Here is a 27,907-nt window from a genome sequence, read left to right as displayed (position 1 = left end):
AGCCTGAGTTGTCTATACGAAACATCTTTAAATACTTGCCAAGGATATCATTAGTGGGGCAAAAAAAAAAAAAAAACCTGTAAATAAAACAATATTGATTTTGCTCCATCATATTTTTTAAAAGATTCTTTTTTTAGATAACACTCATTCTTGGAGAAGGGATGACTTTCCTAAGAACAGACAGTGATGGTGTAAAATGACTAGTCTGGAGGACAGTTTGGCATATACATTGTCTTAAAAAGTTATCATAGTCTTCGATTTAGTTCTTAGAAATTTAAGGATTCAAAGCTTCAGATGTCCACCTTTGTATATATATTTTGCTATACTGAAGCACACAGAGTCTGTAAGAGCAGGGGAGGGAAATCAACTTAAATATTTAGCGAAGAGAATTAACAAATTATGGTTCATCCAGACAATGAAATACTAAGCAGCCATTAAAACTGGTACTAAAACCTATTATTTCATTTACATAAAAATCTAGAGACTGTAAACTAATTTACAGTAACAGAAAGCAGATCTGTAATTGCTGTGGGGGAAGAGAGTTTGCAAGAAAATTACAAAGAGGTATGATGAAACTTTTGGGAATGATGGATGTTTGTTATCTTTATTGTGGTGATGGTTTCAGATACACAAATGTCAAAACTTACCAAATTATACACTTTGACATGTAGTTTATTATACATGCAATTTACTGTATGTCAACTATACCTCAATAAAGCTCTTTTTTTTTTTTAATGATGCTAAGATTTACATTTATTAACATGGAAAGATGTCAAAAATACTGCTGCTTAGGAAAAAATTAAAAGTATGGTTCCATGTGCATAAAACTGAATATAGCACAGCATTGGGGGAAAATAAATACCCATGATATCTAACACTCTAATTACTGCTTTGATAAATTAATATATCAAAGGAGATTTATAGAAAGACAAATGCTAAATAAATCAAAAGCATTGTAATTAAGACAGTGTTTAATCTTGGAGAGCAACAGACTTAAGCCCCAGGACATGGTTAAAAAACAAAATCAGGTTTCAGAGAAAGGCTCATGAAGAGAGGTAACTAACACCTGCTGAATGCTTACTCTGGATCAGATACCATGTTTTACGATTTTTACCCATCCTTTGATTTAATTCTTACAACCAAATTGCAAGGGATATTATCGCCATTTCATAGAATAAATCAATAAACACTAATTGACTACTTCACATTTTTTCCCAAGATGTAGCTGGGCGTATGGCCATTTATCAGAGACTGTATCCTAAGCTCAGTCATGTTTATTAGTTCTCAAGGGTCTATCTAGCCAGCATGTTATGACTAAAAAAGTAAAATGTATTGGCTGGGTGCAGTGGCTCACGCCTGTAATCCCATTACTTTGGGAGGCTGAGGCGGGCAGACTACTTGAGGTGAGGAGTTCAAGACCAGCCTGGCCAACTTGGTGAAACCCCATCTCTACTAAAAATGCAAAAATTAGCCAGGCGTGGTGGCGGGTGCCTGTAATCCAAGCTACTTGGGAGGCTGAGGCAGGAGAATCGCTTAAACACAGGAGGTGGAAGCTGCAGTGAGCTGAGACTGTGCCACTGCACTCCAGCCTGGGCAACAGAGCGAGACTCTGTCTCAAAAAAAAATTACAAAAGTAACATGTAATAAAAAGGATCAGAAATTTTTTAATGGAAAAAAAATTGGTAGAGAAGGTCTAATTCTCCATAGAAACCACTGAAGAATCTGCATATTAATTACTAGAAAATAAGGCAATATAAGAAGGTAGTCCGATACAAGATCCATATGTAAAAACTGCATAATTGTATACAACAAAACGTAATTTTAAAGAGATATCATTTACAATAGTAACAAAACAAGATTTTTTAAAAAGCTACCCAGGAAGAAAATTAACAAAAGATATGTAATGCTTTTATGGAAATTTTTTAAAAAATAACTTTATTGAAAGACATTAAAGACAACAAAGAAAGATATGCCCTGTTTATGGATACAAAACCTCAGTATCTGAAAGTCATTTAAAGATTCAATAAAATTCCAAACAAAATTCCCATATGACATTCAAGGAATTCAAAAGGGAAAGTCTAAGATTTATTTTTTTACTGATTTTTTTTTTTGAGACGGAGTTTCACTCTTGATGCCCAGGCTGGAGTGCAACGGCACAATCTCGACTCACTGAAACCTCCACCTCCTGAGTTCAAGCAATTCTCCTGCCTCAGCCTCCCGAGTAGCTGGAATTACAGGTGACTGCCACCACACCCAGCTAATTTTTTGTATTTTTAGTAGAGATGAGGTTTCGCCATGTTGGCCAGGCTGGTCTCAAACTCCTGACCTCAGGTGATCCACCCACCTCAGCCTCTCAAAAGTTCTGGGATTACAAGTGTGAGCCACTGCGCCTGGCCAAAAGTCTAACATTTATAAGAAAAACCAGAAGCAGAAGAATAGCCGAGTGAGTCCTGAAGTACAAAACTTGCCTTATCAGATATTAAGAGCTACAAAGCTAAGTGGTGTCATTGCAGGTAATGGTAAATCGACCAATGAAAGAGAGCAGAGAATACAAAAAAATAAAATGTATATAACGGAACTTAACAATAAAGGCTGCATTCGAAATCAGAGGGGAACATGTAAACCACTGAATAAACAACTATCTAAACAGAAAAAAATCGGAAGAAGGAATGAACCCTTCCTGTATACCATAAATAATATAAAACTATAAACAATTTCAGGAGAATAAAAACCTAATATAAAGTGCAAAGGTTTTAAATTCTAGGAAATACACGAAATAATATCTTCATAACTTCAGGGCAGGGAGAAATCTCTGACACATGAAGATATGCTCAATCTCGTTAGTGATCAGGGACTGACACCTCTCTAGGATACAAGTGCCATGGCAACAGAGATCTCAGTTTATGTTGTGAAAAAATGTTTTTCTAATATCAGCGGCATAACAGGTACTCAACAAATATCAAATCAAAACATGAAAGAATACGAAGACTCGGTATTCTAAAATGTCACTTAACCCAAAATTCATCTACAGAGTTGATACAATTCCAATGGAAATGTCAGCATTTTTTATAGCACTTAAGATAATTCTAAAATTTAAAAGAAAAAACAACGGGGCGGTAACAGTGAAGACACTTCTGAAGAGGATGAGGCATACAAATTCACTCTTTCAGATGTTACGACTTATAAAGCTACTGTTAGAGAGTGTGGTCTTACTGTTCCCTTAGATGGGGTTGGGGAGAATCTACTTAAACCAGGTGAAATCAGTTAAAGATGTTCTGAGGCTCTTGAATCACACAATGAAAAGCCACATACATGAATGTGCAAAAAGTAATATATACAGTAAATATATACCTACAAACATAAATATAATCATGTATCACTTAACAACAGGGATACATCTGAGAAATGCATCAGCAGTTGTTTTGTCGCAATCACAGAGTGTACTTACACAACCTAGATGGTATAGTTATTTATACATCTAGGCTATACAACTATTGCTCCTAGGCTACATACTTGTAGAGCATGTTGCTGTATTAAGTATTGTGGGCAACTGTAACACAATGTTAAGTATTTGTATGGCTAAACATAGAAAAGGCATAGTAAAAATATGGTATTATAACCTACGGGACTACCTTCATACATGCAGTCCATCGTTGACTGAAATGTGTCATTATACAACATATACCATACATGCTGTCTGGCAGAAACATTAAAATACAAATGAGTAGCTATAATCACTCATTCTGCAAACCATAATAAAAAAATGACTGCTTCATATGACTTCATCCCAGCATGGCCTTGCTTGAAATACAAAATTTTTGAGCAAAAAAATTTGTCACCGACAATAGAGGCTTTTACAAATAAAAACAAAAACCTCAAAATATTTTGATTATGATCTCAAATAATCATTTCTTCAATTCAATTTACAAATTGAATGGCATAAGGAAAAATTAAGTTTTCAAAATCCATCCCTTACTCCCCCTCCCCTTAAATAGTATGATTCATTTTCAAGTTGAATCTAAACGTGCACATTTCCAAAAGAAATGAAAGCCAAGAGTAGAAAAGAATAAGCATTATTTTTAAGGTTTAAAGAGTGTCTTCTTAAATTAAAAAATATATATTTTTTATTCATTCATTAATTCATTAACTCATTCAATCTAGTAAATCAACAAGATGGTGGTTTTCCTCAATTCTTTTTCAAACAGCTGCTTTCTGCAATAAAATCAAGTAATCTAATAGAACTGTTAGTATATCACATTAATCTCCCCCATATATCTTTTCCTTTTCCTATATGCTTAATTAATGGCACAGTCATAGATCCAAGCAGTGAAGCCAAAATTCTGGGAAATTTCCTGGGTGCCTCTCTCTTCTTCACATCCAAATACCAACCAAGAGCTGCCAATTTTATCTGCCATAAACCTCTTTCAGATATATTCCTCTCCTCTGAATCCAACTTGCCTATGTCTTAATTATAGTCCTTATTTCTCATCCAGGTTATGACAATAGGTTCCAAACCATGCTTACAATTGCATTCTGTAGGCCACCCTTTGAGGACAAGTCTTCCTAAAATGCCAGTGAGATCATGTCACTTCCTTACTTAAATCAAATACTGTACTTCATGGTCTTTAAGTTCAAAAATGTTTAAGTTGGGTATACATAGCACCGAATGGCCTACTTATAGATAAATGAATGCTCCAGGCTTATGTTCCACCCCTACTCTCATAGCACCTTTCTTCTTGTAATACCTAACAGTCACCCAGAAGAAACATATTCCTTTTCAGCACTACCCCCTTATTCTTACAGTTCCTGAATACTTCTGACTCATTCATCTGCCACTTCCTATTAATCCTTCAAGGTTCAGCTCAGGAATTATCTCTTCCAGGAAGCCTTCTCTCATCTCCTCTTCCAGTTACACATCATCACTCTTTCAATAACACCCTTTCAACAGTACTCTTTATACCATTTCATAATTGTTTAACCAGGTCTGTCACTTTTTTCTTTCTGTGACCTCCTCAAAAGGAAAGGAAGGCATTTTGTCTCAGTTTTGCATAGTATCAGCACTAATCAATCATAAATGCTTATTAAATGATTAACCCTAATCCAAAAACTTAACATAATATGCATATATATGTAGAATGTACTCTTTAAAACTGTCTATTACTCACCAAATTTTAGTGCTGCAAGGATTCAACATATAAAGATCCATATTTTCTATAAGAATAGCAGATGTGCTCTATTTTAAAAAGAGGAAAGGAAACAAATTACTTTAGGAATAATGAAGAAAGTATTTATTTTAACTTTAAAGTTTTCTAGGACTTCTGTATTTTTAGATCTTAAGTACACACCTAAGACTTTAAAACACTCACTTGGGAAAAAAGCATAAAAGTGGCTAAGATTCACCATTCATGGCTACAGCATTAAATTAGTGTTATGACAGTACATTTAAAATTCAATGCCTGTTACTTTAAAGAAAAAAATAATATTTTAGTTATTTCCTTTTTAAAATTTCATACGGGTTTTAAAAGTTAAAAAAGGCAGGGTAAAATGTATCAGTCAATATAAATAAGAATTCATACAAGATAATGTTTTGAAAAGCATATTCTGCTTTTGTTAGTGAATAAGGAAAATATCTCACATTAAAATATAGTTACCAGTAAACAAATGCCTATATTTTTAAAAGTCATTAATTTCCTATATATATAAAATTTTATACTTAAGTACCTACCTTGGCTTCTGGATTAGCTGCTAGAATTTTGGCACCACATTCTACTGAGGCATAATTATTTCGATTTTTCTGGACCTTTTTGGGGGCATGTGAACCTCCATTAGAAGATGGATGCATTGACTGACCTGCAGACAAACCTTATTATAAATATATATATATATATTTGATTATTATGACTGAAAATACTTCTAGCAACACTGATCTCAAAAGCAATAAGCTGTCTTCTAGAAAAGAATAGGTTTTAACACTTGAGAGAATATTTTAAAAATTCACAAAAAATCAAAGTGCTCCACCTCAACAGCTTTAAAATATCCCCCAGAAACAAATTAACTACAAAATTCTACATTAATTTATGTCTAAGTAATATAACTCACAAAATGAAGCTTGCCCATGAGAATCAAAGCTTTCTGTATTTACATCTATTATAAACATCTATTAAGGATGTATTTTTTAAATTATTATTTTTTTTTACGCTCTGGGGTACACACGCAAGACGTGCAGGTTTGTTACATAGGTAAACGTGTGCCACGGTGGTGTGCTGCACCTAACAACCCATCACACGGGGAATAAATTAACTATAATTTTAGTCACCCTCCTCTCCCTCATAACATAAGCAAGCTTTTCTTTAGGTATGTTCTTGAAACACCATATGTAAAACATCTTTTGGTAAGTTAAAGAATATTTTAAACTCAAGGATTTTATGCAAGTTCTTTCTGAGTTTCATATGAATTTTAAAATAGCTTCCATGCCTCAATTTTCCTTGTATTAACTGTGATGGAAATCACTGCTATGCCTTATTTTATGCTCACTTAATAATTTACAAGAATGGATTTCAATTAAAACTAAAACTGTATGTAATTATATACAGGTACATGATATATGGATGGATCAACAGCAACTTGGTTTCACCTTTAAAAAGTTTTCAAAAGTAAGTTTTATTTTGTTTTACCAATCAAAAAAAGAAAGCATATTAAAAGTACACCATAACCTTAAAAAAAAAAGAAAATGTTTAAAGAACTCAAATACTTCCTTACTTTTTTCTTTTTCTACTTCCATAACTTTCTTCTTCCATTCATCAAATGTTGGTATATCTTCTGGATCTTTGGGACTTGTTACAGATGTAGGGTCAATGTCTCCTGGTTTTGTATAATCAGAGCTCTGAAAGAAACACCAAAATATAAGACGACTTCAACTTTCAAATAATACAAATAAATTTTAGAAATAAATACAAATGTTTCTGTCAAATTAAAGTTCGAATTTATAACGAATGATTATATTTTGAAAAAATAAAAAAGGTAAAAAGGAAAGTTTTGGTTTACTGAAAGGTTGAATTTCTCTTGAGATAATTAAAACATTCTATTTAGGATGTGTTCCTTCACTTGTTAGTGATACAAGCATAGGTCGTTAAAAAAAAAATTACATAAAACCCTAAAGCAAACAATTACTCATACATAGTCTGTACAAATGAATAAATTGTATACTTGCCATGCATCCACCTTAAAATATAAGTTAAGATAATACATCCATTAAAGGAAGCTAGATAATTTTAGATGTTTTATTTCCACAAAATCTTTAAAAAGAAACACTGTGTACACAAAAATTTTAAGGCACATTAAAAAATCTAAATGTGAAAAAACAAGACTTCACATTTTAGAAGAAAATTTAAAAATCTTTATAACTCATGTTAACAAGATGCAGAATGCATATATCATTTTTAAAAGCTGATACATTTGGCTAGGCTAACTGTAAATGACACAGAAGAATAAGTCACACACTGAGAGCAGTATCTGCAATACATTCAGTCAACAAACAATTATTATCAAGTATAAAGAGTATCAACAAATCAAATAAGGGGATGGGGTGGGTGGGAAGCAAAGAATAAAATCAATAAATCCACAAAAAGAAATAAAATTCAGTAATAATCATAGAATCCAAATGAAAGCCTGAGATATCATATAAATCAGTGGTCTAGAATCTTTCTGAAACCAGTGACTAGTTTCATGGAAAACAATTTTCCCATGGACGGGGTAGGGAGATAATTTTGGGATGAAACTGTTCCACCTTAGATCATAAGGCATTAGATTCTCATAAGGAATGCACAACCTAGATCCCTCACATGTGCAGTTCACAATAGGGTTCACACTCCTATAAAATTCTAATGCCAACACTGATATGACAGGAGGCAGAATTCAGGCGATAATGCTTGCTTACCCGCCACTCACCACCTGTCGTGCAGCCTGTTTCCTAACAGGCCATGGACTGGTGCTGGTCTGCGGCCTGGGGGTTGGGGCATGCTGAGATAAATTATACAAATCTAATGGAGTTTAAAGTGTGATAATCTGTGGCCACGTGTGAAATGTCTGTTGAGCCAAGAGAAATCTATCAGACTGCTAAAAGGTTTAAAATTTAACAATATTAAGATGTGCATAATCCCTAAATACACCCATGTATAAATCAAAGTGGAAACACTCACGTGTCCAAAAGATATAAGAATGTTCATTAGAGCATTGCTTTTAATACCAAAAATAATAACCTAAATATCCATTAAATGAGGAACAGATAAACTGTAGTAGTCACTATAAACAACAGAGCAGTGGAAACAATGAACGAATCTCAAAAACAATGTTGAATAAAATGTTACTTGAGGCAAGAACATCATTTATATTAAACTATGCCATATAATATTTATTGTTTATACTTATTTGAAAAACTCTAAAACGAAACAAAAAACCACTGAATTCAAGATAGTGGTTATATCTGAAGACAAGAGAAGGAATACTGGGGAAGGACACACAATCTTGTGACTTTTTGTCCTCTTAAACTGAATAATGAATACACAGACATTTATTCCATTATTGAATCATGTCTGTATTCCTAAAACAAAGTTTTTATGTATTCATTAACACTATCTTGAGAAGTGTACAAAATCTATTAGATAGCAAACTCTGGTAAACAATATTTAAGTCTCATTTAGTATATATTTACTATATAAGAGCATGCTTTTGAGCACTAACATGAAATATCCATAACTTCTGGGACTATTTCTTTTTTTCTTCAAAGGAAGTAGAGCCATTTCTAAACCCCCTTTTCGGAAGACAGCAATTTAGTCCGCACCCAACTTCCATCTTAGAGTGCTTTACAGAACAAGTTCATTTACTAAATGAAGTGTATAGCTATTTAAAACAACACATGGCAGAAAAAGATAAAAGAGCTAGTATACCAATACTTTAATTTTCTCAATTAGATAACAAAAATCTAGTGTGAATATAAGGAAGGAGACAGGACTCGACTGATTCCACGGGCAGGGCTCAGACACCGAACCATATGGATGACTAGATAAAACAGATCAGGAGCAGTAGCAGTTTCCATAAGACAGGCCCACCAGCATGCCTTGTCAATTTAGCATTGCCATGGCAACACCTAGAAGTTACCACGCCTTTCCATGACAAGGATCCAGCAACCTGGAAGTTACCACCATTTTCCTAGAAATTTCTGCATAAACCACCCCTTAAATTTGCATATAATTAAAAGAGGGTATAAATATGCAGAACTGCCTCTGAGCTGCTACTCTAGGCACCCTGCCTGTGGGGTAGCCCTGTTCTACAAGGAGCAGTACTTCTGCTGCTGCTGTATAAAGCCACTTCAATAAAAGTTGCTGTTTAACACTACCAGCTCGCCCTTGAATTCGTTCCTAGGTGAAGCCAAGAACCCTCCTGGGCTAACCCTCAATTTGGGGGCTTCTCTGTCCTGAAACATCTGGTAACCACGAAGGGATGAAGAAAGCAGAGATGGTGGTGAGTAGAAGAGAGGCAAGATGATGCAACAGTAGAGATGGAGAGAAGGTGATTGGCAAGAGCCAATGAGAGATGGCAGTCAGAGAAGCAGTGAGAAAACAGCAAGGGACAAGAGACAGCAGTTAACAAGACAGGAGAGATGGCAGTGTGTGAGATGAGCAGAGAGGTAACTAAGCAGAGTTGTAACGCCTGAGCTCTAACACTAATCAAAGGCTCTTTTGAGAGCCATCATTTTCCCTGGCAGACAGCACAGCTGAGCAGATGAGCAAGTGGCCATAGCGCCACTGCCTCATATGGGACCCACTGCTCTGACAGGCAGACCAATAGGTTACCAGTCCCTGTGTAAGCTCCTCCCACTGCAGCAGCTGAGCTCACTCTAGATGAGGGAACCTGGAGGGACCTTCGCCCAAGTCCCATGAGGAAGATTGGTCACATTTTGGCTTCTGTGGATGGGTGTGTCCCCTCTACCACCCCCCATAATATCAGGTAAGCTAGGGAATAAAAGCCTTTGGCTAAGTGGTCAGTTAAAAGCCCCCATCATTAGTGTGCCCTGAAACACATCCTGAGCGCCTCTTCCACTGGTTCTTTCCCTTCTATTTTATTATTCCACCAGTCATTCCATTTTCAATCCTAAAATGTATGCAATCTTATTGTTTGCTTTTAACTTTCTGTTAACTGTATGTGGGCAACTGTTTAAGGTGGGACACTTAGTTGTGAGAGGTTCCCCCAGTGTGTTGACTGTGGGATACCAGAGTCACATTCTGTGACCTCAACTCGGTCATGGGACACTGTTGGTTGCACCCTGGGTACATCAAGGTTTTCGGCATTGGTGAGGGGACCCTCATTGGCTGAAATGCAGGCACTCCGGGTTTTCAGCATTAGTATTACAGACTGCACCCCAGATGCTCTGGGGTTTCCGGCATTAACATTCCCTTTAGGACTGTGGGTTATAGCCCCTCTCCCTAGGGGAATATTAGTCTTGCACTTTTGTGTCCTAAAGTTAAAAGCATTATTTTCCTAATAGCCAGTTGCAAGCCCCTTCTTGGGAGCTGTCTTATAACTGCTTTGCTTGTAACTGTCCCTCTTGGTCAAAGGAACTGGGAGTTTACAGGCTCCTGACCTCAAATGGACAGACACCTACAGCAGCTGACAAGTGGCTACCTTTTTTCTCAGTGTCTCTGCTACCAGGTAGGTTCTCCAGCAAGTCAGGGCCTTTGAGGTCTCCCCTTTGGCAACTCTTTCCTAGGTAAATTATTTATGTTCATAGGCTTTAAAACGTTTTAAATGGCATGAGAATAGAATAGAATAGAATAGAATAGAATAGAATAGAATAGAATAGAATAGAATAGAATAGAATAGAATAGAATAGAATAGAATAGAAGAATCGAATAGGATTGAGCTTACTGTATGGTATAAAATCTAAAAATAATAAAATGGTCCTCATCTATAAAATTCTAATGTCTGGTAGGCAGTTCAGGATTTCTTGCTAGGTTTACATAAAATGTGCTAAAGAAATGTATTTTTTATTGGGAAAAAATTTTTTGTTTAATTTGGAAGTTATTAAAAGGGAAGCTCAAAATACAAGGAAACCATTAAGTAGAAAAGAGAGGCATAAAAAATGTTATGGATAGAAATGTTTTCTCTTTGTTTTACAAAGAAGGATATAAAAAAAGAGTAATTTTATATGAGGGAGAAATTTTGCATAGTAAATCCTTGTCCTAAAGTAAAATGTCTGGTTATTCAAGAAAGAGGTAATATAGGACAATGTATTAGTCCATTCTCACACTGCTATAAAGAACTACCTGAGATTGGGTGATTTATGAAAAAAAAAAAGGTTTAACTGACTCACAGTTCTGCAGGCTGTACAGGAAACACAGTTGAGGAGGCCTCAGGAAACTTAAAATCATGGTGGAAGTGTGAAGAGGAAGCAAGTACCTTCTACACATGGTGGCACAGGAGGAAGAGAATGAAGGGGGAAGTGCAACACACTTTTAAACAACCATATCACGTGAGAACTCATTCATTACCAAGACCCTGTGCAGCTCCACCCCTGTGGTTCTACAGGGTAGAGCCCCCATAACTGCTTTCAGGAGCTGGTGTTGAGTGCCTGCAACTTTTCCAGGTGCACAGTGCAAGGTGTTGGTGGATCTAACATTCTGGGGTCTGGAGGATGGTGGCCCTCTTCTCACAGCTCCACCAGGCAGAGCCCCATTCGGGATGCTGGGGGTTGGGGGTTCCCACCCCATGTTTCCCCTCTGCATTGCCCTAGTAGAGGTTCTCCATGAGGGCTCTGTTCCTGCAGCAGACTTTTGCCTGGACATCCAGACGTTTCCACACATCCTCTGAAATCTAAGCAGAAGTTTCCAAACCTCAATTCTTGCCCTTTTTGCACTCATAGACCCAATATCACATGGAAGCTGCAAAGGCTTGGGGCTTGCACCCTTTGAAGTAATGGCCTGATCTGTACCTTTGCCCCTTTCAACCACAGCTGAAGCTGGAGCAGCTGGAATGCAGGATGCCATGTCCCGAGGTTGCACAGAGCAGCAGGACCCTGGGCCTGGCCCACGCAACCATTTTTCCCTCTTATGCCTCCTGGCCTGTGATGGGAGGGGCTGCCATGAAGGTGTCTGAAACGCCCTAAAGGCATTTCCTCCACTTTCTTGGCTATTAACATTTGGCTCCTCTTTCCTTATGCAAATTTATGCAGGCTTGAATCCCTCCCCAGTAAATGAGTTTTTCTTTTCTACCACATAGTCAGGCTGCAAATTTTCCAAACTTCTATGCTCTGCTTCCCTTTTAAATATAAGTTCCAGTTTTAGGCCATTTCTTTGTTTATGCAAATGAACACAGGCTTTTAGAAGTAACCAGGCCACATCTTGAATACTTTACTGCTTAGAAATTTCTTCTGCCAGATACCCTAAATCATCTCTCTCAAGTTCAAAGTTCCACAGATCCTTAAAGCAGAGGCACAACGCCACCAGTCTCTTTGCTAAATCACAGGAAGAGTCACCTCTGTTCAAATTCCCAATGAGTTCATCTCCATCTGAAACTACCTCAGCCTGGTCAAAATCATTCAACAAGTCTCTAGGAAATTCCAAACTTTGTTATCTTCCTGTCTTCTTCTGAGCCCTCCAAACTGTCCAACCCTGCCCATTACCCAGTTCCAAAGTCACTTCCATATTTTCAAGTATCTTTTTAACAATGCCCTACTTCTCTGGTACCAATTTTCTGTATTAGACTGTTCTCACACTGCTATAAAGAACTACTTGAGACTGGCATGGTTGGGGAGGCCTCAGGAAACTTAAGGGCAAAGGGGAAGCAAGTACCTCCTTTACATTGCCGTGCAGGAGGAAGAGAGTGAAGGGGGAAGCACTACACACTTTTAAACTAGATCTCATAAGAAGTCATTCACTATCACAAGAACAGCAAGGGGAAATTCCACCCCCACGATTCAATCACCTCCCATCTGGTCCCTCCTCTAACATGTGGGGATTACAACTCAACATGAGATTTGGGTGGGGACATAGAGCTAAACCGTATCAGACAAGTCAGAAAATTCAAGCATGTTGTAGAGGGTCTGTGTTATGTAATGACAAGGTTCATAAAGGAGACTTTATAAAAGAAATTTTGTGTATGATTAAACTTGTTATAATTAAAAGGAAATTGTTTATAATACACTTGCTAAAGAACAGTCTAGCTGGGTGCAGCGACTAACACCTGTAATCCCAGCACTTTGGGAGGCCAAGGTGGGTGGATCACTAGGTCAAGAGATCGAGACCACCCTGGCCATGGCCAACATGGTGAAACCCCGTCTCTACTAAAAATATAAAAATTAGCTGGGCATGGTGGCGCATGCCTGTAGTCCCAGCTACAGGAGGCTGAGACAGGAGAATCGCTTGAACCTGGGAGGCGGAAGTTGCAGTGAGCAGAGATCACACCACTGCACTCCAGCCTGGCAACAGAGCAAGACTCCGTCTCAAAAATAAATAAATAAATAAATAGAATGGTCTACATGTTAAAACCCAATTTTCTTAAAATGTTGATTTGCTAAATTACCAGGAATTTTGCTTTTTATTCCTGTAATCTACTCTTTTGAAAGCTTGTTGGATTCGTTTTAACTCTTAGCTTTTTTTGTCAGCTCCTGTGAGTTTTTCTGCTCCAACTATGACTGCCGTTGTGGCCTGATGCTAAAATGTTTAGTCTTAGAGGTCTGCGGGAGCAGTATTTTCTTCCAGTATAGTTTAATTCTATGCTATTTTTTTTTTCTTGATGTGTAACCTATTTTGGCTTTTGGTTTTGACACTTATATTGCTTAGAAGTGTTTGGGGGACTGATAGGTGCCTGCCCAAATCCATTCCCTTTGGCCAGGAAGCGAGCATCTGTGCAGTCTGTTGGGGGGCTATGGATTTTGATTTTTGTTCTGTATTCCTCCTTTTTGTCAGAAGGTGCTGGATGCAATGTTAATGGCAAAGATTTTATTTTCTCCTGTGCCGATGCTAAGATATTATGCTGCCTGCTCCAGGTCCATTGTATCCCTCGGTGTGAACCTTGTGGCCAGGGGACTTGGAGTCAAGGAACTTGTAGCCAGGGGATGTTCTGGGCCAGACAAGAGTGGAGGTGAGAGGGTACTCATTGGTCCTTGAACCCTTTTGAGCAGTGGGGGAGCAAAATAGTGTAATACTTCTTTTCAATCACTTTAGCCAACCTCCCAGGAAACACCTCTCTTGTCCTTGTTGGGTGTAGAGGCCATGCTAAGGCCCAACTGCAGACATCATGTTGTCACTATTAATCTTGTTTGCTCTCCCAATTACCCTGAGCTGGTGTGGCTAGAAACATAATTCTACAGTAAATATTTCAAAAATTATAGCTTCAGGGCACCACCTTCATGGCTGCTAGATTTGTCATCAACATCTCCAGGATAAAGATTTCAATCTTCTGGCATATCCAGAAAATCTCACAAACATCCCCCCCTAGACTGCCTAACTAACCACAGCAATCCTGAAATACCCAAACTCTCCCTACTGAACAAATTCCACCTGAACCTCCCACCATTACCTAGACCTGGGAAGTTGGGTATGTATACCTCCAGTGCACTCATGATCCCACCTTCTGCACCTTTTGTGGTAAGGACACTAAAGCAGAAGTTTCCCTGCAATGCTCTGAATCCAACTCTAGCTGCCAACATACCAATGCCACAGTGAGGTAAATGGGATTCCACTTGAAAACAAGGAGACTATATATGGTGGCTTTTCCTGGATTAGAATATACAGGGGAAAACAACTAACTACCTAGTCTGGGAAGGCGGCAGTGCCACCCTCTTTCAGAAAACAATTGTTCAACCACCCCTATTAGAATAGGGGGAAAGTATCTCTATAGACTCAAGTTGGCAACAAAGAATAAAGATCACACCCCATAGGGTCTCCGTTTGTGCCCCAATTCAGTTCATTTTTCTTTGTGGCCATGAATGGGAAGAAGTCACACCCCACAACCACTCCTGACTCCCCAGGTAGTCATCTGCTTTTTGTTTTTTAATTCTGAATAGTTAAAAGTCAACAACTGCTCTTTTAGGAGTAGCTTTCCTTTATGTATCAAAACTTGGAACTGAGGTGAATGTATGTTGACCTCTCTTGCCCCTTCAGGGGTCGCAGTCATAAGATCCAAATAACACCAGAAGTAAATGAGCAATAGGATTAATTCTGGCAGGAATCAGGGCAGCAGTACCCTTGAGTGGCTTTGCTTACAAGTGAACCCTAAACAACTTGACTCAAACCCTAGAATCCTTAGCCACCAACACAGGTCATGCACTAAAGAGAATTCAAGAGTCCCTAGACCCTTTGGCAAATGTATTTCTCAGTAACAGACTAGCACTGGACTATTTACTAGCTGAACAAGGTAGCGCATGTGCAGTTATTAATAAAACCTGCTGCACATATATGAACGACTCCAGACAGGTTGAGATTAACGTTCAAGAGATCTATGAGTAAACTACCTGGTTACAGATACAACCAGGGCACTTATTGCAACTACATCTGGTCAACTATCAAAAGTGCCTTCAAAAGTCTCAACTGGCTTTTACCTACCTCTTCTAGGACCTTTGAAGTCTGTCTTGTTACTAATTTTTGGTCCTTGCCTGTTTAACCTCTTTTGTTTCGTTTTGTTTTGTCTTAAACAGTTCCAGGTAAAGACAATGTTAGCACAAGGCTTCCAATTCATCCTGTCTCTGGGGCCCTATCAGTTATCCAGAGATTTTCACTTCTCTGGTGCTAGATAGGGCCTACGCCGTAAACTCAGCAGGAAGCAGTTACAGAAGATGGATCTCTATCCTTGTGTAGCCTTCTTAAGATTACGGAGGAGTATCTAATCTCTGAGGGAGGAATGAGGTAGGGAGGTGGGATTCAATTTTGGATGCGGGTCTTGGACATCAGATCAAACTGAGTACCAGCTAAAACAGGTCCTAGACAGAAGCAAATTTCCATAAGCCAAGCCCACCACCAGTGTGCTATGTCTGTTTACCACTGCCACAGCAACACCTGGAAGTTACCACATCTTTCTATGGCAACACCCAAAAGTTACCACCCCTTCCCATAACAACGGCCTGACAACCCAGAAGTTACCATCTTTTTCCTAGAAATTTCTGCATAACTACCCTTTAATTTGCATATAATTAAAAGTGCATATAAGCATGACTGCACAACTGCTTCTGAACTGCTATTCCAGGCACAATGCTTATGGGGTAGCCCTACTCCGCACAGAGCAGTACCTCGGCTGCGGCTGCTGCTGCTGCCGCTGCTGTACACTGCCACTTCAATTAAAGTCGCTGTTTAATACCACTGGCTTGCCCTTTAATTCTTTCCTGGGCTAAGCCAAGAACCATCCTGGGCTAAACACTAATTTTGGGGCTTGCCTGTCCTGCATCAGACACATTGGGAAAATAAACAAGAAGCACGCACTTATAAATAATTTACCTAGCTGAGATACTAACAAAGTAAAGCTCAAATACAAAAACTGCAACAAAAAGAACATACATTTACCCTTTGAAGCCCAGCCAAATAAATCACTATATCCTCCTGGCAACAAACAAGAGAACAAATACAATAAAAATCACTTTGTAATGCATTGTCTATAAACAACACAACAAAATCAGTTTGTAAAGCATTCTCCATATAAGCATATAAGCACGGCAATCAATGTCTCAAAGATCGTTGAAATAAAAGGCTAGCACAAGGCATCAGAAAGCAAATTCTCTCCCACTCACACAAACTTAACTGGGCAGAGTTATTCTGAAGTGGATACTAAATACAACTATTGGCTATTACTCGTAATGTGCTCATTATCTGCCATGATTTTGCTGGGATACTAATTCATTTAGAAAGTAATTAATACAGATAATTAAAATTCTACTCTTTCGCCTATTAGCATAGACTCACAAACAGTTTAAGTCTCTTAGGTAATAAAGAAGTTTCAGTCTGCTAAGTTAAGAAGAACAAGCAAATCTAGGACAAAGCTAGCTGCCATGCTTGAATTTTACATTTGACATTTTTATAAATACCTTCAAAGGAGATGTGTTTTAATGTTTGTCTAATTTTATTCATAGATGTGATATCTGACAACTAAACTTTAACATATACGTGATTTGGTATCATTGAGAAAAGTAGTTCCTTCAAGATGTATGAAATGCTGAGCTCCCATAAGAAGCATCATCGAAACAGTTGGTCCCGTGATAGTGAAAGTCTCCAGAATGAAGTTTAGTTAGTCGTAAGTGAAGATTCACTGAAAATACGTGAAAAAGAAAGCAGAGAACAAAAGATCCCAAATTAAAGAGGAATAAATATGGATGTGGTAGTCAGCACACTGAACTACCCTTGGACCCTATTTATTTTTGTTTTTTTTTTAAGTTTATGGAATACACTTCACCTCTTCAACTTAGTCATTGCTTACCTGAGGGAAGTTTAAATTGCTGTGTTGATACTACTTCAAGAAATTCTACAGTACATGAAGTCAAGGTACAACTCAGAAGGAGAAAAGAAAGTAAAACTGTTTCACTGTGATAAGCTCTCTCTTAATTATAAGAATCACACTCTAAAATATAAGGTGGTCTGGTTGTATTTTGCATACAAATAATGAAAGGTAAAATGTTCCATTAAAAGTTCTGATTGAAGAGCCTAAATTTAACCTCGTACATTCTGAAGATAATTAAATGTAATTAGTCATACCTTCTTCTAGATAGCTTTCTAAGAAGCTGATTAAATAAGGACTTTATGTATCTGGTATCAAACAGCTGTGCATGGCACAAAATCATTTAATAATATATAACCAAGGAGAGTTCATGCTTGAAACAACTTTATGTAATAAACACTATATTGGAGACAGAATTACTTGCTCTCAGAGAGCACAGTTCCTGTTAGTTCCACATGTTATTGTCTACTTAATCTCCCTGATTTTACAACAAATATAGTTAGCAAATTATTATGAGCTTAGCTAACAACAAAAATGCATTACATAAAGAAGTAGGAGATAGTGCAAGTTATATACTTACCTCATTTTTTACATTATCTGAAGCATTCAATGCAGATTTTGGATCACCACCATCCTGTTCACTTGCTGAAACTTTTGATTCAAATTCTGATTTTGTTATCTTTCCTTTACCATGTGAAGATGATACATTTTCTATATGCTGGCCAACAAGGCTATTTAAAACCAAAAGACATATTAAATAAACAGATTTTACTGGATAACAAATTCGATACAATCTAAATTCTTATAACTCATGTACAAAGTAAACCAAGGAAGAAACACAGAGAGATCAGCTTTCTCTCAAAAAGTGGAATTTAACATACACCAAAGTCCATTCAAACAGGACACTGCTGTTGTTACAGAATCATAAGAAGGACAAACAACTGCTCCTACCCACCTGTCAGGTGGACTGACAAAGGAAGGTTGTTCAGTTGGAGCACTAGCATCAAGGGCCTCCCCAACATCACAATCAGTTTCAGACTGTTCGGTTTCACTTGGTTTGGCTACAGGAATAGTACCAGATTTTTCTATTTCACTAAAAAAAGAAACAAGAAACATAATCTGGTAATTAAATAAACTTGAGGTAATATACATTAAAAACACTATTAGTGATTTCCAAAACATATTGTAAACCAAAGAAAGAACATTTTAAATCATGTCAAGTCCATTGCTGACTTGATCTGTTATTGTCCTCAGCTTCTAAATAACTACCTACCAAATATTAAAATATTAGAGGTTAATATTTGGTCATATCGAAAATAAGATTTTTAAAAATTACTTATTCTCACTGTATCTTCTCTGAAGTTTAATTTCCATGTTACTATATTAATTCTACCAGCATTAAAGTTACTTATGGTATCCTTCAAAAGTCGTTATCTGAAGACATTTCACTAAAATTTTAAGGTGTTCTTAGAATTTCATTGTTAAAATATAAACCTTCATATTTTTCCCTGCCTCACCTCCATTTCATTAACCAGTCATGTTTAATATAATGGGAGTATAGAATTCACTGTTCAGATATGTGGTATCTAGCCTTAAGTTCCTTCGGAATCATTTAAATTTAAAAGCTAAAATACTATCATTATTTCTCAACATGTCTTCTGTTCCCTGGCCTGTACTGAGACAAGCTCCTAGCTGGTAACCATAACACCTTGTGCAACTCCTTCAACCTAGGCCCTTACATTCTTGAGAAGCAAGGGTGATATTAACTGACACATTTATCCTATGTACCAGTTATTCTTCTTGCACTTTATTTATATTAACTCATTTGATAAAGGAAATGCTTATGTAGTATTAATAGAAAGACATTTCATTTTGTTCTTTGGACTGTTGCAGGAAGGAGCTAGGGTAAGTACCTAACAAATTTTCTAAACTAAGGATCACTTAAACCTAAACACTCTGAATATTTATTATCAAGTTTGAAAAAGGTAGCGATTCACAGGAAGACATAAAAATGAATGAAATGGCAGTGATACTTAATGGAAATGAACAACCTGACATTTGAGTTGATAATTATAGGGAAGATAATTCAAATAAGCACTATTTCCTAAGCAGAATCTTACTTTGCTTAGACTATATAGAGATTTCACACTTGGGATCTATCAACTTCATTGAGTTAGCTAAACAAACTTGTTATAAAATCATTACACTCAAAACACACAAAGGCATGCAAACACATGCACACAAAACACAATCACTGTAATTTAATTTAGGTCTGCTATATAGCCTAAACTTGAAACTTGAGTATCAAGCTGCTTTATCTTTTAAAGAAATCTTTCTATCACTAAGTAAGGAGATTCTTTTTTGTGTTTGTTTTTTGTAATGACTTACTCAAGCTTTGAGATTGGAGTGATTTCTGAGGTAGATGAGCTGGAAATATTTTCAACAGTTTCACTGTCCACAACTGCATTGGAAGACTCTTCATGCAAATCAACCGTAGGGAGTGTCTCCACCACCGGTGGACTTAACTTTTTTGACTCTGTATTCTGTTTAAAAAAAACAAGTCAGCTAAATTAAATGTTGAGATTAATATATCATCTCTTTAGCAGAATAGGCATTTACGGAAAGCATTTCTGAAAAATGACAATATAAAAAATGTTCACTAAAAAAGTACTATTATAAAAATCCTTTCTTCCAAGATTACCACCCTAAGGAATATATTTCGTATGAAAACACAGGCCCTACACATTTTTTCATGGCATTTCACAAACTAGGAAAGAACTTTCTCCCTACCTATTTCCTGCTTTGCATCAGGAGCTACAAAGATTTCTGTCTTCTCTAATTGATGAATGCTAGTAGCAACAAAGAAACCCTATGGACAAGTACAAAACAGTACAATACATAGTTCTTGACCCTGAGCAGTTTAGGAAATAATGTGTATCAATAAGCAACAATATATGTTCAAGTAACACCAGGAAGCAATAAATGATTCCTGCTGCTCCTTCAGTCTCGAATGTCCCGGGCCTTTCAGTCCTCCAAAACACAATGTGAAATCTACCTAACACCTGTTCATATTTGAAAACCTCTATTAGCACCTCCTCTTCCAAGACCAACCCTAAACAGAATTCACTACTCCCTTCCTCTATGCCTCCAGTGTTCTCTGTACACTTTTATCACAATATCTGTAACAAGTCAACTGCCATTATTCATGTCTCCCTCTCTTCTTCAAGTATACCATAAATGTCCTGAGTAACAACTATGTTCTCTTGATCTTCATATTCCCAGTGTCTAGCACAGTACCTAGCACACAGTAGGTGTTTAAATGCTTCAATAAATGAATATCAAGTGAGAGGTACAAATATCATGCTCAGCTCAAGGAAAAAGAAACCAAGGACTATTATGAATTAGAAGAGCTAGGCCTTAAAGAAAAGAAGGGCCAGTATAAGAGCAGAAAACAACCTCAAGGCATGTAGTCCAGAAAATATAAAGTATGATCATTTGGGGAATTATTTATACTGAGAAATTCACAAAAAAATATAAATAGTCGTCTGCATTTTTATGATGGAGAAAAGGACTACTGCCTTTTTATCAAACACTATATTACCATATGAACATGTATTCAAACTTTAAAAATTAATGAGATACTTTACTTGCTTTTTTTGAGAGAGAGTCTCACTCTGTCACCCAGGCTGGAGTGCAGTGGTATGATCTCGGCTCACTGCAACTTCTGTCTCTCGAGTTCAAGCGACTCTCCTGCCTGAGCCTCCCGAGTAGCTGAGACTACAGACATGCGCCACCATACCCAGCTAATTTTTGTATTTTTGGTAGAGACAGGGTTTCACCATGCTGGCCAGGCTGGTCTCGAACTCCTGACCTCAGGTGACCAAGCTATTTTTTAATTAAGTCTTCAAAATCCGATGTGTATTTTACGCTTACAGTAAATTTCAATTTGGACTAGCCACATTTCAAGTGCTTAATGGCCACATGTGGCTAGTGGTTACTGTAATGAACAATATAGGTATAGAAGACATGGTAAGCACTTGGAAGTATCTGAACACAACTACATCACAATAAAAGTTTTATGAATAATGGTAGGAGCGTTCAGGATAGTCATACAATTGTAAGGGCTACAAGTATCACTTTTCTCTTACTCCTATGCATAAACCCTTGACAAACGTCTTCCAGAATCCAATAAAATGAAACTAATTCTATCGCTTTAGATAACTCAGTAAGTCATAAATAGCCCTGGCTCTTGCAAACAGTGCAAGGTTAAAAAATAAAAAACAAACAAACAAAAAATAGCCAAGGCTGTATTTTTTTAAAAAGAAAGAATTTTCCCTCATTCTGAGTTGAAATGTGTGTTCTTTTTTTAATATTCGAGATTTTAGTTTTTCCTTAGTCCTTCTGCCTCCAGATCAAATATCCCCAGTTCCTTCAGCCATTACTGATATTAAATGGCTTCCAGATACCTCAGCATTAGCATTCTGATCAGTTTATGGTATATATATTCTAGACAATCAAATATCCCCAGTTCCTTTAGCCATTACTGATATTAAACAGCTTCCAGATACCTCAGCATTCTGATCAGTTTATGGTGTATATATACTAGTTTTTAGTATTTTTCATAAAGTCTGGTGCACAAAATAAACAATATTCAGAACGTAATATAAGAGAGGGAAAAAACATATTTTAACCTATTAGCTATTCATACCCATGATAAGTAGAAATCTTGGTATCAAAATACTCTGAGTTCTACATAAAAATACTTTCTTTTGTTCCAAGTGATTCAGGTTAGAAAAAAATTTCCTAACAACTGAAAATCTGAAGAGACAAGATACATCATAATGAACCAAAATAGAACCAAGGAAGAAATGAGGATTTATACTCAAACCTTTACTACCAAGAGACTAGTCACATTTATTATTATTATTATCTGTAATTATACATGTTCTCAAAAGTAGTACTATCAGCAGGTAAGTAATCTTAAGTCCAGTTACAGAGTACCTCAAAGTGAAAAAACTAACAATACACACACAATATGGTGACCAAACAGAGGTTTTCAACCTTGTGAAGTAGTTTGAAATGACATATTATTAAAAATCAAAGCAACATAGCTTACTTGTACATCCACAATAGAGTCATCTTTTAATTTATGTTCTTCTGGAGAAACAGGTAAATTTGAACCTGATTTTCCCAATGATTCGGCATTGATAGGTCCCTCTCTTTCATCCTATATAACAACAACAACAACAAAAAAGATCACCTGATAAAGCTGTTTTACAAAAGTTATAAAGCAATATGAAGACCATTTCTTTCCATACTTTAAAACCAAAAAACTGACTTGTGTATTTGTCTCTAATTAATTTGTTTACAGGATTATTGTCTATTTCCTCGAATCCCCTCATTGCTATAACACTTAAAATGTGCAATACACCAGTTCAACAACTTCATTTGATTTCTTAATAAGCATTTTAGTCTTACCATCCAGCACTGTTTTAAGCACCTAGTAAAACTCTAATAAATATCTGACAAATGAAGGTACATAAAGCTCTTTCTTTCATCTCTTTTTTGACATACATTCGAGTTAGAATTTCTAATACCTTTATGCCTTCTAGAGTGTAACTTTCATAAAAGTTCATATTCAATCTTTGTTTACCTCAGCCTATACAGCTCATACTAGGTATGTAAACGTTTGCTGAAAGAATATGCTTTCCACCTTAATGCTCTGCTTAAATTCATTTTTATGACATTTGTTCGCAAAATGCTTCATCAAAAAGGGGATTAAATCAAAATCTTCCATACTGTGTGGGTGAAAATATAAAATTATAGTTTTTTTGGAGATATGTGGCAAGTCTTCAAATTTTAAATGCTCCATCCCAGAAATATATCCAACATAACTTAAATTTACATAATCTACTCTAAATATGCAAAAAAAAAAAAAACCCTCAAGTATGTAACCGTAAATATGTGTTAAAACACACATATGTGTGCACACATGGCAGGGAACAAAATGCAAAAGTTTGTCAATAAACAATTGATAAATAATATGTCTGTATAACAAGATTAAAATGCAGCCATTCAGAATATATCAACATGAAAAGATGATATATGAGCTATCACTGGGGGGGAAGGGGGATGTCAATTTGTAATATATTTATATGATATTTTCATAGAAATAAAAATATTGATTTGTGGGCATATATAAAGGTGTTATCTATACCCATAGAACAATGTCCGAACATTTTCACAAGAGATAGCAAACTGTTGTTCCTCTGGGGAAAGGAATGAGACATAAATAATAAATATTTTATATCAATATAAATTACTTCAGTAATTTTAAATAAATACACTGAAGTTAAAGGCAAAAGCCAAATCAAGTCAATACTCACAATTTATCATTTAAAATGGTAAAATAACATGTTTTAAGATCATGAGGTTTTTTGGAGTCTTTATATTTACTGCACCTAAATACATAAAACAAACTACAAAGCCACTAACTGTAGATTCTCCCTGGAATACTCATTTCTAATAGTTTTTAATTTGCAAAATTGGGATTTCTTTAAAAACTCTAATTATTATAGATCATTAAAAACAAATCACTCGTTTTCAGCTCTCTGAACATGTACTACCCTATACTATAGGACTAAGGATGTTACAAAATTCCAAATACAAGCAACAAAATAAACATATAAATATCTCTGAGCAATCATAATTTAAGAATTACCTGAGTAATAGCAAAGAAAAATACAAATCTCCACCAAAAATTATGGCACAGCATTTTTGAAATTATTTCATTTTGAGTGTTTTCAGACACTCTCAGAAAGCTGACACACAAATTATAATGTTAACTTTATTTAAGGCACCTTTTTCTGGAATTGTACATCTTCATTTTCTAGCGCGCAGTTGTCATCTTGAGAGTAATATGACGACGCTGAAGCTGAAGAACTCTCTTTACAACACACACGCCAGCTGGGAAGCCTGTAAAACACCCACCACCACCAACGACAAACAGAAAAAGAGAAAGAAAAAGAAGAAAAGTTGTTAAGTCAACGTATTTCTATATGGGCTAGAATTTGAGGCGACAGACAGATGGTTCCTATCCTAATACCTTTTAACAATTTAATGATGAAAATCAATATGCATAAGAAAAACATAAACATTATTATCAGCATTCCAAGTAAGACATTACGAATTCCATGAAGGTACAACAGGAAAGTCTTCACCAGAAGCAGTATCTGATCATTACAACACAAGAAACAGAGAAAGTTGTCAAATAGCTAACCTCCTCAGAAAGCAACAGTTCTTATAAATTCTAACAAATATTTAAGAACAGATAATCCTAAAGTTACCTCAACTGTTTAAAAGCCTAGAAGCTTCCAAATTATTTTTGCATAGAGAACCTAACAGTGATATCAAAAACTAACAGAAATAGCACACACATAAATGAATACTAGAGGTTAATAGTACTTATGAAATAACATGCAAAACTTATCAAGAAAACAATAAAAAAGTCTCTAGGAACATACCAAAGGAGAAATATACCACAATTATTATCAAGTAGAGTTCAGCTCTGACATTCAAAACCGTTCCAATATAATAAAATCAACTTGATTTGCTATGCAAAAATATCAAGGAAAAATATCTTATGATTATATCCACAGCTACTGAAAAACATCTGATAAACTTATATATCCATCAATGTTTCAAGAATCAATAATGAAACAGGAATAATTATATATTTAACATGGAAAATACATATGTAATACATAAAACTAGAAGTCAGTACTATACATAGTGAGGAAACCTAAAAAGACACCTATATAGATCTGAAATAAGACAAGAATGTCCATTTTCATTAGCATTACAAAACACGAAGATAAAAGAGGCATAAAAATGGAAAAGACAGTAAAAGTATCTGCAGTTTCAAATAATGAGGGTATCTGCATTAATTGCAGATGAGTTTATATAAATGGAAAATTCAAAAGAATCACCTGTTAAAAGAAGTCCCAGACATAAAAATTATATTCCCAAGTATAAAATTAAGAGGCAAATCAACACTCTCAAATCATAACAAGTACTCATTTACAATAGAAACAATAAAGTGCCCAGATAGAAACTTGGCAAGAAATCCTCTAGTAAGTAGAAATGTTTGAAACTGCCAATATTTGACAATCCTTTTACTTGGAAAAAGTGTCAATTTCACAATTCAAAATAATAGGAGCAGTCTGAAAACCACATACTGAGGTGGTAAAAAGGGAGACTTTTTGTATAAAAAGCAAGCCAGAAATAGTCAAGAAATAGTCAAGAATATTCTGATATGAGGGGACTAGATCTATATGAAACTACAGTAATTACAGCAATATGATACTGAGATAACAGAGGCAAAGGAAACCCCCAGGGTGACTAGAAAGAGAATTCCCAGGAAGATAGCTGTAAACAAGGAATAGAAGGCAACCAGTCTAGGTTAGTTATCAGAGCACCCAAACACCACCAGAAGAAATGGAATGCCTAGGTTTAAAGACTTTGGAGATTTCTTAAACCTACTGCTTTCATTTTAGAAATTGTATTTCTATTTTTTCCTTGAAGGAAGGTTTTCAACTTGAATGTGTGGTGACAAGTTTTTCTTGTGGCAACCTACAATCTTTAATACTTCTAGGCATCCTGCCATTTTAAGGGTGTATGTTACAACTATGTGTTTCAAAAAATAACGGTTAAGTGTTAGGGTAAAAGAGAAGTCAGTTCATCCTTACTAAAAAGAATAGGAGAGGGACTCAGGAAAATTTTTCTAAAGGATATAGCAACTGAAGAGGCAAGGAAGATTTCATTAAGAAAGTGGAAAACATTCTTTATTATGCCAAGGGAGATTTCATTACGGAAGAAAGCATTCTTTAATGTGAAAGTGATTGAAAGAAAACACCTTTTTAAAATGGTATCCAATGGCTTGCAATGACAGCTTCTTATATTTGTCTAGCACAGAATTACTGAACCAACTTTTTGTTTTTATCATACTGTCAAATAAATCTAGCAAAATAATGCAATAATGAATTCTAGAAAGACATTAATGTGCGATAAAGAATCTGCTAATATGCAAATGAGCCAAGCTTAATAATCGCAGAGGAGTCTGCAATTATTAAGCTTGACTAATAAAACTAAACTGGAGTCTGTCACTTTCAAATGAATTGTTTTCCTCTTGAGTTTTAATGAAGAAACTTTACAAGCATGTAAGATTACCCAGTAAGTACCAATTATTATGTTAGATACAGGGCCCTGTTAGGAAACATTAGGGATAATTTTCAACTCATTTAAAAATTTGAGTAAGTACATACAGTTTTAAGAAAATATGAAAACAACAAAGTAGCCATTTTAATTAACATAGAAACCAAACAAGATGGAAAGCATTATGTTATTAAGATAGCGATTTATTATATATGAGTAAAAAGAAGAAAGAATTACAAATATATATGCACCTAACAATGTAGAAAATACACTACAACCATGGGCAAAGCTACAGGTGGAAAGAGAATAATCAAAAATTATGGTGGCCTATTTTAAATTACCTCACAAAACAACAGATAAAGTGGACAAAATGATATTTATATGCCATGTAAGAAGCTCAATCAAAGATACAGAATTTTATACCAAATACAAATTAAAACATTCTTCTCGAGGACACGTGGAATATTTCCCAAATACCAATCACAAACCGAATCCTCAAAAGAAGCCTCAAATTCCAAAAACTCAAGCTCTAAAAGATTATATTCCCCAACCATGCTGCAACAAAATTTGAAATAACAAAAAGACAGCTAACAATATCCCAAGCCTAGAAGCAAGAAATGTGTAGCAAAATAATCCTTAGGTTAAGGAAACAACATTATGAAATAATCAGCAGAAGACTACCAATCAAAATTGGTGGGATGTAGATGAGACAATAGCAGGAAAATTATGCTTCTGAATACATGAAGACAAATGCTGAAAACAGAAGAGCTAATCATTCAACTCAAAAAGATAAAAGACAGTACAAATGCAAAGAAACAAGGAAGGATAGGACAGGCACTGCTAAAATAGAGAACAAAAACAGCAAAGAAAATTAAGAAAATCAAAAGTCGGTTCTTTGAAGAAAGTATTAGACAAACTTCTGGCAAAACCAATAAATGGAAGATAGTAATGGAAATTAACAAAATATGGAATAAAAAGATAAAATGACCACAGAGAAAACATTTTTAAAATCATAAAATATTATAAATTATACATAACAATATATGTGGCAACAGGAGAAATGGAAAGTTTCTAGAAAAACAGCAAAACTGCCATAAGGAATGGAAAAAACTGGTAACAGACTGATAACAAATAAACTTGAATAGATCTACGAACATCTCACACATAGGAGAAAATTCAAACCCGGTTTTTAAATTTTTTATTTGGAAATAGTTTCAAA

General features: G+C 35.8%; 1 protein-coding gene across 4 annotated transcripts in view; it reads right to left on the bottom strand.

Moving 5' to 3' along the window:
- SUCO (SUN domain containing ossification factor) overlaps positions 1 to 27,907 on the bottom strand; it is an 80,932-nt gene that overhangs the window by 37,903 nt on the left and 15,122 nt on the right. For all 4 annotated transcript variants that reach the window (XM_010372603.2, XM_010372602.2, XM_010372601.2 and 1 more), the window contains exons 2-9: positions 24,336 to 24,450; positions 22,592 to 22,702; positions 19,864 to 20,018; positions 18,431 to 18,568; positions 18,056 to 18,206; positions 6,760 to 6,883; positions 5,726 to 5,850; positions 5,166 to 5,233 (exon numbers count right to left, since the gene is read on the bottom strand). In XM_010372603.2, the coding sequence (XP_010370905.2) occupies positions 5,166 to 5,233; positions 5,726 to 5,850; positions 6,760 to 6,883; positions 18,056 to 18,206; positions 18,431 to 18,568; positions 19,864 to 20,018; positions 22,592 to 22,702; positions 24,336 to 24,450 (987 nt within the window). The remainder of the gene's footprint in view (positions 1 to 5,165; positions 5,234 to 5,725; positions 5,851 to 6,759; positions 6,884 to 18,055; positions 18,207 to 18,430; positions 18,569 to 19,863; positions 20,019 to 22,591; positions 22,703 to 24,335; positions 24,451 to 27,907) is intronic.

This window comes from Rhinopithecus roxellana, chromosome 8 (genome assembly GCF_007565055.1).
Source record: "Rhinopithecus roxellana isolate Shanxi Qingling chromosome 8, ASM756505v1, whole genome shotgun sequence".
Taxonomy (NCBI): Eukaryota; Metazoa; Chordata; class Mammalia; order Primates; family Cercopithecidae; genus Rhinopithecus; species Rhinopithecus roxellana.
Note: the sequence above shows the minus strand (reverse complement) of the source record. Positions and strands in the feature narration are given on the sequence as shown.